The sequence below is a fragment of the Pholis gunnellus genome (assembly GCF_910591455.1).
Source record: "Pholis gunnellus genome assembly, chromosome: 3".
In the NCBI taxonomy this organism is placed as follows: domain Eukaryota; kingdom Metazoa; phylum Chordata; class Actinopteri; order Perciformes; family Pholidae; genus Pholis; species Pholis gunnellus.
The window spans coordinates 7,951,225-7,963,616 of record NC_136529.1 but is presented as its reverse complement, the minus strand read 5'-3'; the positions used below and the strand labels follow the sequence as shown (position 1 = coordinate 7,963,616).

The 12,392-nt window shown below is 40.0% G+C and overlaps 2 protein-coding genes across 2 annotated transcripts; one reads left to right on the top strand and one right to left on the bottom strand.

Annotated features, from left to right (window-relative positions):
• Nucleotides 1-232: 232 nt before the first annotated feature.
• Nucleotides 233-2,203, bottom strand: LOC306714729 (adenosine receptor A1; the record flags this gene model as incomplete). Its single annotated transcript, XM_079184849.1, has 2 exons — nt 233-869; nt 1,848-2,203. The coding sequence occupies 2 exons, from the start codon at nt 2,201-2,203 to the stop codon at nt 233-235; spliced, it is 993 nt and encodes a 330-aa protein (XP_079040975.1).
• Nucleotides 2,204-9,621: 7,418 nt separating this feature from the next.
• Nucleotides 9,622-11,920, top strand: LOC306714686 (adenosine receptor A1-like; the record flags this gene model as incomplete). Its single annotated transcript, XM_079184780.1, has 2 exons — nt 9,622-9,950; nt 10,223-11,920. The coding sequence occupies 2 exons, from the start codon at nt 9,622-9,624 to the stop codon at nt 10,878-10,880; spliced, it is 987 nt and encodes a 328-aa protein (XP_079040906.1). The 3' UTR covers nt 10,881-11,920.
• Between the last annotated feature and the right edge of the window lie 472 nt (nt 11,921-12,392).

Genomic DNA, 12,392 nt, shown 5'->3' with positions numbered 1-12,392 from the left:
ATCAATTACGAAAAACTTAAGTGAAAACAAATAATGCAAGTTGATAATATATATTGCAGGCACATTTTCTTAGAATCAAACAGTGTCAATGAATTAAGAATAGGTCAAAAATGAACTTGTCCATTGACTCTGCTTTTGTGTTCGTGAATGGGTTGATATTCCAAATATCACACAATCCCATGAGTGTCATTGCACCATCTCGCTGTAAGCCGCAGTGGTGCTCCAGTCCTTGTTACAGGTGTACATCCACTTTCTCCGTCAGGGCCAGTGTGATGGGGGGACACGGGGTGGGCTCCGTGGGCTTACATAACATGCACCGGCGACTGAACTTGAACAGCGTGACACGGAACGGCTTTATCCTGAATGCATAAACCATTGGGTTGAGCGCTGAGTTCACGTGGGACATGAAAATGCCGAAGTACAAGGCAAACTTTGGTATGGAACACTTTGGGCAAAAGAAGTCAATGCAGTTGATGATGTGTATTGGAAGCCAGCACACAGCAAAGAGAAAGACCACCAAGGCCAGAGATTTGGCCAGCTTCAGCTCCTTCCGATAGTACCTTTCTCCGTCACACGTGGCCTCAGCACGCCGATTAAGCTGTCGCCGGATCACCCTAAAGATCTCGGCATACAGGGCGATCATTATGGACAGCGGCACCACCACCCAGCCGAAGAAATTGAAGTACACCATGTAGTCCATCCTCATGACCGTGGTGAATTTACAGACAATGTCGCTGGAACTGTTGAAGTTTCCTTGAGCATGGCGGTTATTCCATCCAATCATTGGAACCAATCCAGTGAGGAAGGAGAGGATCCAACACAGACAAACTGCCACACATGCCCTCCTCTGGGTCACTATGGTGCTGTACCTGAACAGAGTTATTGGAACACAAATGGAGACAAGTTTTCTTTTTATATAAGTGAAATGCATACATTCATACTGTTCTTCTACATTAGAATTGTTTTTTTGTTAGTGCACCCGTCCATAGATTATTGTTCGGAAGGATGTTTTTCAAGTGCCAGCTTTTAACATCAGCAAACATAAATATATGGGTGACTGCCAAACTCATCTAACAAACAGTGCCTGTCAGTTATTGAGGCAGACAGGGACGTTTTCATTTGCTTAAAAGCTTTTGATGTCCATCCCATTGATTTGCACTAGACAAGGATATATGTAGCCATGTCAGACACTGAGACCCACCTCCTCCTGATCGTCTCTCTGTTGTAAAAGCACGCATTTAGCTCTCCGATGCTAAAAGCGATAACCAAAGAAACTGTCACTACTCTTAGGGTAACTTTAGATATAGAAGGATAATCAGGAAATGTAGGGCCTTTGCTGTTTAAGGAAGGAATTAAATTTACCAATATGTTGATTCTGAGAGACAATTTTGTAATTGTGGGTCAAAAAAGTAAAATACTCAATTTGACTTGTATGGCAGTGATACATGCCGTGTAATGAGATATTAATGGAATTCTCGTAAAAACAGGCTTGTGAAAGAATAGCACTTATGCCAGTAATATATTTAAGAGGCTATTTTTTATTATGAAAGCTGCAACATACTGGAATGGGCAATCCCAACCAATAATAGATACTCTGCGTGAAAATGACATCCATTTCCCATTGCTCTCACTCATGAATATTTTATTGTTCTTACCGTAAACAGACTGTCACTAATTACAGCAAATTGATACTGTCGAAACAATATCGTCACCACATTCATCATCCAACACAACCCTAACCAAACTGACCTCTATACCTTCTGTCAATATGTCTAAATCCTGAGAAAACTTTATTACACCCCTTTAAAGTGAAAGTGTAACCGACTGGTTTAACAAAAGTTCCTCACCTGGTGGGAATCTTGACACGCAGGTATCGGTCGATGGCGATAGCCAGCAGGGACAGGATGGAGCCCTGGGTGATGATCAGCAGCAGGCAGGACAGGAAAAGGCACGTGTAGAACTGAGTTTTAAATCCCTGACTAAGGATAATAGCCAGAGGGATGACCAAAACCCCCACAGCGATATCAGCCACGGCCAGAGACACAATGAAGCAGAAGGTGGTGTTGCGGAGAGCCCGGTTCACACACACAGCCAGCACCACCAACACGTTCCCCACCACAGAGACCAGGGCAATAGCTGTCTCAATGGAGATGTACATCATGTCCACATGTTCCTGACGCTTGATTCCAGGAAAAGAAGACATTTTTACGATTCACAGCTTACCTTAGCTCAGATTGTAAAAAAAATAATCAAAATTGGTTGTTAAAACTTCTTGCCTCCACTTTGGGGTGTTTTTTCAGCAAAAAACATTTTCCATTATGTATGTTGTTAGCTGAAAGAAGTGCTTATTCTCTTTGCCACATTTACACAATGTGTTGTTCTTGTGCTCCTGAAGGGATGTTGGATAATTAATCCTCAGCATGTTGTTCATGCTTTGCGCAAGACTGGATTCCAGCCCATCACTTCTCCTCTACATCCTTACACTCTCTCTCTCTCTCTCTCTCGTAAAAAACGCTCCATAAAATCGAGGGGAGGGACTTTGCTTTCTGCAGTACTCTGCAGCAATAGTTTTGCTGACATTAAGCGTTTGTACGTGTGTGTGGTTTCTGAGAGCATGCTGTGGTCACTACGTAATTAATGACAGGATGCATTTTAAAACGGGTGTTGATAATAAAAAGCTCTCACCTGAAGATTGCTGTGCACTAAAGCTACATTTTATCTTATTGCATATTTGTTGGCATCAGCATGCAAGTTAGTAGATGAAAGTTCAGTTTGTAAAACTGACTGCACTGACCAGTTTCATTTTCAACCAAAATGTCCTGCTCGTCCTTGTCACAATTTGTCATGAACCAAACTTAAGAGATCCATTAAAAAAAAGTTTGTTTGTAATGGGGACGTACCCCTATGACCTTACGTCCCCATACAACTAAACTGCATTTAATTTTGTTTAGAGGGAAACCTCCCGGATTATGGGTTAGCGTTAGAAAACAGTTTGAAACAGAAAATGATACAAAACTACTACGCTAGGTCTAGGCAACACAAATAATTTGTTAGGTTTAGTAAAAAAAAAACCCACTATGGTTTGGCTTTAAATTACCACACAATTGAAACAAAACAAAACAAAAACACAACAAAAGAATTTGGTTATGATTAGACAACACAACGTGAAGAGCCACAAACACATGGGCACAAACAGCAGTCTCCTCGGTGAAAGACATGTGTTTTTTATCCATCCACCACCTTGACCTCCTCCTTAGGCTGACTCATTTCAAACTTATTTGTGATAAGTCAAAAGCAAACGTAATGCACGCCAAAACACATTTCCCTCAAAATGTAATTCACAACGCACGTTTCGTTGAATGGGAATGTACGTTTTACGAGACTTACTAACTGATTTTGTCACCTGTGGACAGAGCCAGGCTAGCTGTGTCCCCCTGCTTATGCTAAGCTAAGCTAACCAGTTGGGTAGCCTTGTATTTGATGGACGTATATGACAGCAGTATTAATCCTCTAATCTAACTCTTGTCAAGAAAAATGTCAAACCACTCCTTAAAATGAAGTAATCTGTGTGTTTCATCACACTATGAATGTTTCTTTGCTCAATCTCATGTGAGTCAATTATTGTTGGATTTTATCTTCTTTAGTACGACTGACGACCTAAAGTGCACTCGTGTTCCACTTTAATCGTGCAACATCAATAAGAGAGAAACATGGGTAAATTGGAGTTAATATGGCGATTACGGTTCAATCAATAATTGATTACATCTACTAACATTAGCAAATTCATTCTGCTGCAAAAAACGTAATGCTTTCGTCATGTACGAGCAGTTATGATGTTTTAATCTACACATTTAATTGGTGTTTCTTTAATAAATGTTTTAGAGTCATTGTCACAGTGACAGCATTTCATTTCAATGATGCATTTTTCTCTCTCCAACTTGGACACTGCAGAGTAAACTGCAGTGATCCAAATGTTTGATTACTTAAATAAAAATGCAATCTAATTATCTGTCGGAGAATGAAAAGAGTTTGGCAGCAAGTATCACTGAGAAGATAATCAATGAGATGGTCTTCAGTCGCTTAGAGAAGCAAATTCAATGTCTGGCAGTAAATATACTCTATACATTTTTTTCATAAAGAAAGCGATGACTCAGGATGTTGTTTTAGAACATATGATCTCAGGCTCTGATCTAAGCATTAGAGGCTTTGTGAGCTGACACTGAATCAGTTTTATTAGGGCTCTGCACTCATTAGCTCCAGCGGCATGAATTATCACTTCTAATCTGAAGACGCAATGGCTATAAATGTCAAAACAAACATATTGTTTCAGCACTTGAAGACTATACACTGCATTTGTTGCACTTCTATTGGTTATTGCAGCCTATTCTTCGTCGCAGTTTGTTTGTTTTCTTCCCCTCTTGGATAGATCCAGTAATGTAAAAGGTTTCTTTTGTAGTCCTGTGGTTACATATTAACAATGAATGTAACATTACTGAGAAATTATTGACGCTCAACTATCGGCATAACCCTTTGATGTTGCTACAGATAGAAACATGTTAATACACATATGGTTTCAGTATGCCACACAAAATAAGGGTTATTTTGACCTGCAAAATTAAAGAAAAGACATTTACCTTTTGTTATAAAGTGCCATTTTAGTAGTTCAATACTTTCTCTTAATCACTGTGCCATGTCATCATTAAGGTTAGCATTAAGTTTAATTATGACATCAAACCAAATTTATTCCACCAATATAGACAACTTGCATAGCAATATAAAAAACACACATTTTCCTCCCATAATCAGGACATTGTTATTATATGTGACAGCTTATAAAAACATTCACATCTGGGTTGAAATCATGAACCCTTAACAACCTTCCAACAATCCTGTTCATCAGCAATAAACCTCACAAATTCTGCAAAGAAGTCATTTAGAGGCAGAGCAGGACGCGTCTTCATAGAATGCGGCTGGGGAAACAAATCAATTAAACTAATGTTAATAACAGACCGCGCACACTGCCAACGTGAAAGAGGTCATTTGGCATGTGGATGAGAATGCACTTCAGCATTTACAAAAAACTCTCTAGCGCTCTTATTTCTAGAGCGCCATTTTTAAAACTACCGCGTGCCTACCCCTGCGTTAGACATATGCCATCATAGATTATCATCATCATTTCTTCCACTGATATTCCTCGGCAGAAGACTCCCTTTAGTAGCACCACACAACATTATCTATAAACAGATGTAATGCATTTGATTATGGCCTCGCAGGGATCCGCTGGGGCATGTGCTACAGGGATTACATGACAGTAGAGCTTCTATTACCGGTTCCAATTAACAAAATGATTCTCAACATCCTCACAGAGCATCCCAGCTTACTGCAGAATTAATTTCACCCTGACATAATGAGTCCGCTGCTACTTTGTCTCCCTTTGTGTCGATATTAGTCGATCAACCTCCAGAAGGATATAAGTGTTCAAATTAATAAGCTGATTGGAGTTGCAACTTGTATTTGGTCACATGATGTCAGGCAGGAACTGCATTTACATGAAGTGAGGGTAACCGTGGAAACTCAATTTTATGTATGTGTATGTGTGTTTTGATGATAGGCAAATGATAGATGATAAAAAAAGGTAGTGCTGATGATTTACACAATGCAAAACTGTTTCCTGGATGCGCTCTATTGTTTTCATTGTTTCTGTCAGGACACCTCAGATGGAAATGGATTTTCTTTCTCACGATTTTTCTTAATTTCTACAAACCAAATAATCAATTGCTTAACCAAGAAATTAATCAGCAGATGAATACATCATTAAATACGTACTAATTACAGTCCTATATAGAATAGACACAAATTAGTTACACCTTAATCAACTACTACAGTAAAATGCAGGGATTTTCTGGATTAAGTCCTTAAACTTATATATGTTCCTGATTACAAATACGTTTATTAAGTGACATTTTTTAATGCAGGGCCTATACGTGTAATGAAGTATTTTTTTACAGTGTTGTATCAGTAACCCCCCGCCCCCATCACACACCGAATACCTCCATGGCCCCTCCCCCTGCACTCCTGCACACACGTGCACCAGAGTGACGCTGATCCAGCGGCTCACCTGTTGAGGATGTTTACTCATGGAGATGGTAGACAAACACACGAGGGAAACCGGTTTAGCACTCGCCAGTTTTTCAAGTTTTGGAGAATATTTGAGGATATTACTGCTGATGAAGATCTGGAGACACGGTCATCGGGTTTTGCCCAGTTGAAGGCGTGTTTTGGAGACACTTTCAGCTTTTTGTTGTCTGTGTTCTCCTCAAATCAATAAATTGGTGAGTCGGTTTTGATTTGACGTTATTAAGGAGTTTTAAGGATTGTGTCAGTAAACATTTTATGTTGGCTAATTAATTAACTATATTGTTGATGTTTGGAGTTTACATTTTCTAATATAAAAAAAGGCTCAATATACTGTTTAACCTAATTTGCTGTGGTCCAAGAAGGGAGAGGGGACTTTAACCAGTAACGTGCTACATATATTGTTCTGTAATACTTCAACAGTATACAGTCCAGACTATATACAGTGTTTGTGTCTGGCAAGCATTTATCTCTTACAAGTACTCGGAAAACTCTGTTGCCAAGTTGTAGCTAACGTTAACTCCCACCAATGTCTAACATGATGCTAAAACAAGTTCAAGCTAAAAGTGGGTCAAAAGATTTATATTAAACTGTGTCTGTGTTTGAAAAAAACAATTATGGTTCCATTTTGTCGAGCTGAACGGATAAAATGCACTTCACACACATCGTTTGCTGCAATAATTGTCTCACTGAGTAACTTGGGCAGTTTATTATCTCTGGAGGGTTTGCAATTTTGATTGTATCATTTTGGTAATGGCCACATTATTCTATCTCTCAACTTCCGTTCTCACTAGTATTGGCATGGTTGCTAAACCCCTTGTTGAATAGGCATAACGCGGTGTAGCCGATAGGCCTAAATGTACTCTATGCCAGCAGAGGTTTAGGCCTACCAGCAGTCAACAGGGGCATGCCTCTCAGAATTGACATGTGGATTAAAACACGATTGCCATACTAAGAGCCACATTTATTTATTTTTCAGTTATAGTTTTATAATGTTTGAATGGATTGTGATTGACGAGATGTTTTACGCGTCACCTTGAGGTCTCAGGACAACAAGTGTGTGGATGGTTGATCTCATGCTTCCTTCTTTGTTGAGTGTTGTTTGAGGTAACACTGATAAAAGCGGTTACCTCAACACTGAGGTAACACTGATAAAAGCTTTTTCAGAAATAACTACCCAGTTCCTTGTGGTACTGCTGCTATCATCACTTTCATATATGGTGCATTTTTGAGAAAATATTTTTTTGCTTTACTTGCACATATTTTTGTTTACAAAGTATCAAATAAATACACACAATTATACATCATATTTGTTGTCATTTTCATGGTAACGTGATATGTTGCAGCAAAGTGTTGTCCCATTCCTATTTACACCATTTCGAGCCCTCACTCTCTCACACTCGACCACTTACCAGGTGACGTCAGTAAGTCCTTGAGGGTTCAGGGTTTGAGGGTTTAGGGGGGACATTGGGATTTGGCCTTGGGCTCCATTCAGGCTGAGACAGGAAGTGGAATTGGTGACACCCTTGTGACCCTTATGAGCTTGTACACTCACGTTTTATAGTTAGGCTACTTGATCACACAGTACTGGCACATGTCAGGCCAGAAGTCAGTGTGAACCTCCACCTTTCAGCAATCATTTCACAAAATCACAACATTCCACTCTCTTAAACGGGCGAGTTGTAAACAACCTTTTGTCATCACCTGATCGGTCCGATACTAAGAGACTATGATATTTATATATATTTTAAAAAGATGTCTGAGCTGTCCTCCCTAAATCCTCATTCTTACAAAAATAGAAAAGAAAAGAAGGAAAAGCAGGCAAAAAAGAGAGAAACCAATAATTGTAATAAAAAATATTGGTAGTAAGATTGAACCCTGAGTGTTCAGAAGTCAGGCAGGGGATGTTCTTTATAACTGACAAGTGAATGGCAGAAAATAGCTTTATGTAAACCACTTTAGCAAATTCTAAACATAAACAAACTACATAAGTGTAATTTAGGCTCAAAATATATACAGCATTGCACTCATTACTGTTTCGGCTGAGATCATTGTCAGTCCACTATTGAAATTTGATTTTGAAAACAGACAATTCTTTCTGAAATTGTGAACTCTCGTATGGAAGTTTATAACATTTATTTGTGTCACTTAATTGTGTGCCATTGGATGACGTGTGTACCACCACACTACAACCAACAGCACAAAGACACCACATGAGACCGGATCAGGGTGACAGAAGCAGAGACTGTGTCCGGTGCTTATAAGAAAACTGACTAAATGTCATGTTGATATAAAAGATATGATGCTATATCTAACTAACTGAGGGGCAAAGCAGCATGACAGATGACTGCAATGCAGCACAGTTGGTCTTATAGCTGTGCTGCTGCCCCTGTAAGAAAGTAGTTTGTGTGGACCTAGATGTTTTCAGGATGTGATTGTGGTTAATCAGGCTTCAGAGTGGTAGTTTCGAACACTCTTTGCATCATTTCCTCCTGACAAAAGAACAGTGCTTTGCACATTGTCTGTATGTTGTTGCATTATAACCTAACATTATATTGGATTTTTATTTGGATTTTATGTAATGGACGTGAAAAAAAAAAGGGGATTAGTACATGATTCATCCCCCTTTGATGTGAAGCCCCTAAATAAGATCTGGTGCTACAAAATCAGAGGTTATATCATTTGTTAAATAAAGTCCAAGCTATGTGTCACATAATCTCAAAAAGCACCATTAAAACTACAATTACAAGATGGAAAGAGTATGGCATCACAACAAACCTGCCAAGAGAGGACCAAATACTCACGGAGCAGGCAAGCAGGACATTAATCAGAGACCAAAGACAACCCTGAAGGAGCTGCAAAGCTCCACAGGGGAGATTGGAGTATCTGTATAGGACCACTATTAGCTGTGGGGTTTATGGAGGAGTGGCCAGAAAAAGACATTTCTTCAAGAAAAAAATAAGACATGTTTGACATCTCCATAATGCTTTTTGGCGACACCTAAATTGCACAGAGGTGGAATTCATTTAAACTGATTATGTGACCACTGGAGATATGAGGCACCAGATCCTATTTAGGGGCTTCATAGCAAAGGCATATGCACACACCAGTTTTCAGTTTTTTATTTCTTAGAATTTAAGTTTTTCCTTTTGATAATTTTCTTGTAGTTCCATCACATAAAATCCCCCCCCCCCAAAAAATCTATTTTCATTCCTGGTTGTAATGCAACAAAATATGATTCTATATCAGGCTGCCATATGTAATGAAAAACAAGTATAATTAAAAAATCCAGACGCATAGCTTGCAGACAAAGTATCTTGGAGTGTCATCACAACTTGCAAAGAAAAAAAAAAACAGGGTAACCAAGGACTTCCTCAATGGTTTCACAATACCGAGATGAACGATAAATGTCACAGCGCAGCACATTCAGGCTCAGACTCACTACGCCATTATTCACTGTCAAACATCCACCAGAGAGGAAGCACAATGGATGTGGGAGCAGTGATCTATACGTTGTTGGAGGTGCTCATCGCTGTCACCTGCTGTCTTGGTAATGTGCTGGTTGTTTTGGCGCTGTGGACCAGTAAAAGCCTTCAACAGCCCACCTTCTGCCTCATTGTCTGTCTGGCTGTGGCCGACTTCATGGTTGGCTGTGTGGCCATACCGCTGGCCGTGGTGATGGACGGACGAGTGAAGACTTCGTTCCACGGCTGTCTCTTCATCAGCTGCGGGGTCGTGCTGTTCACCCTCGTCTCAGTTTTGTGTCTCACGGCTATTGCAGTGGACCGCTTCCTCCGGGTGTATGTCCCGCTCAGGTGAGACTTTTTCTGGATTGTTTATTGTGCAGAGAAACGTGAAATAGTACTGCTAAGTATGGCTTTGAATCACAAGGTTTATATTTTCATTCGTGTTATCTCAACCTTATTTCTGACCTTTTCTTTTTTGCACGGCCTACACTATAAAGGCACTTATTTACTGTACATTGCAACAATGATGAAACCATGATGGTTTTATATAGTTTGTAATTGAACTGTGCATTTTTTTTAAACAATTGGTTACATCAATAATTTAGTGTTTTTCTTTTTAGGTACAAAAGGACAGTAACACAGAGACATTCTCGGCTTGTAGTAGCAGCGTGTTGGCTTGTTGCAATACCACTGAGTTTTGCTCCCATGTTCGGATGGTACAACCACGAAACCTTGTCCAAGTCAGTCAACTCTACTATTGATTGCCGGTTTACAGCTGTGATCCCCATGTCCTACCTGGTTTACTTCAACTTCTTTCTCTGCACCCTCACACCGCTGTTGGTGATGACTGTGTTGTACGGCTACATTTTTTGCACCATACGAGGAAACCTTCGAGAGAAAGCAGGCAACGGTCCCCCAAAACAGTCTCCGAAGTACCTGAAGAAAGAGAAGCAGCTGGCCGGGTCTCTGTCTCTGGTCTTGGCTCTGTTTGCGCTGTCCTGGCTCCCTCTCCACATAATGAACTGCATCGTTTACTTTGGTGGGCTGAAAGATGTACCAGCAACAGCTTTCTATGTTGGCATCCTGCTTTCTCACGCTAACTCGGCTGTAAACCCAGTCGTGTACGCGTTCAAAATACAAAAGATCAAGACGGCGTACCTGAAGCTCTGGAGGGAGTTTATTGCACGGGGAGAAGAAAACCAAGGAACTCCGACAAGCCAGACGACAGACAATAATCCCAGTAACAGCAACGTGAACAGCGTGGCCAAAAATGAGTGAAGGAAGATTTCCTTGTTTGTTTCAGGAGAAGGTTTGATTAACTCCCATGGATAATTAAACATTTAAACATATCCAAAAGCTACCTTTTTAATTGACGAGGATGATGTTCTGTGTGTTTATACAGTAAGCACAGCGGAAAGTTGTGTTATCTGTTCGGCTCAGGAATGTTTGTGCGACCTGCACACGTGGGTGGGTGAGCATGCGTGTGTGACTGTCGCGAAAAAGCCGTTTTTGAGAGTAAAAGAGCAACTTCCACTTGTCTTTAAAGCTTTAGTTTAGTTTCATATCACTGTTGTCTTTTTCTGTTCCAGTTCTTCATGTCCATTTTAACAGAAAGAACACGGCAGGAAATCACCTTCCCTAAAAATAGAAAACATCTGCACTAGAGGTCAATTTAAACATGATTGTCACTTAGCTAACATGCGTTGTGCTGCGTGTACACTTCACCAGAAAAAATAGAAACCCAATGTTGTATAGGTCAGGACAGCTGTGAGCTGCACAGCAGACATCAGTTAATATTTCCTTCTCCTGTGGAAAAGAAAGTAGAAAAACCCACTTAAAAACATTTCAGTCTAACACAACAATACCACAAAATACAGCTACAAAGATGACCCAAGAGTTGAGTTAACTAATCTCTTTCACAAAGGTAGTGTTTAGGTGGGGCGACTGGCTCAGAAGGTGGAGCGGTTCAGCCCTCAATCAGTAGACCGGCGGTGCGATCCCCGATCCTTGTTGACAAGGCAAGACACTGGCAAGACACTTAACCCCAAATTGCTTCCGAAGCACAACCATTCACATCGTTGTGTGAATGGTTGGTTTGTTCTGATGGTCAGGTGGCACCTTGCATGGTAGCCCCTGTCATCAGTGTATTAATGGGTGTGTATGGGGGAAGGACATGTAGTGTTAAAGTGCTTCGAGTGGTCGGAAGACTAGAAATGGACTTGCTATACAAGTACAAGACCATTTACCATTTATTGCAGAGCTGTCGGATGGCATTTGCATTGTACAGATGATCATGGTTTTCAATATCAGCAATACATAATGAAATACTGAGCTACTGATGTATCTTTAAAAAGCAATCTCAAGAGTATGTCTTTGAGACATTCATGCATGTCTACTAAATTGAAGAATAAAATCCAACCTGAAATTTCAATCTGAATACAACTTTTTGACTTATTTATTTAATTATGCTGACATTTGTTTGTCTTAAGTTCTTATTTCAGAAATTCTGTTGAAGTTCCCCATTGTTTCTGTAGGTAGCCGACTGTATGTTAATTAGATTTATTGTGAGATCTTTACAGGTTTATAGTTAGTTGTGTGATTTTTTTTTTTCTTTTTTCATTTCCTCACTTTGAGGGAGGATTCACACCAAAAAGTCTAGTTCCTGAGTCCAACCAATGCAAGGATACAGAGAGAGCTGCAGGGATGGCGTATTTCGCTCGATAAAAAGCCAATGGAATTGTGTATTATTACAGAAAATAAGCTCGGTGACAAACACAAATGTATGATACT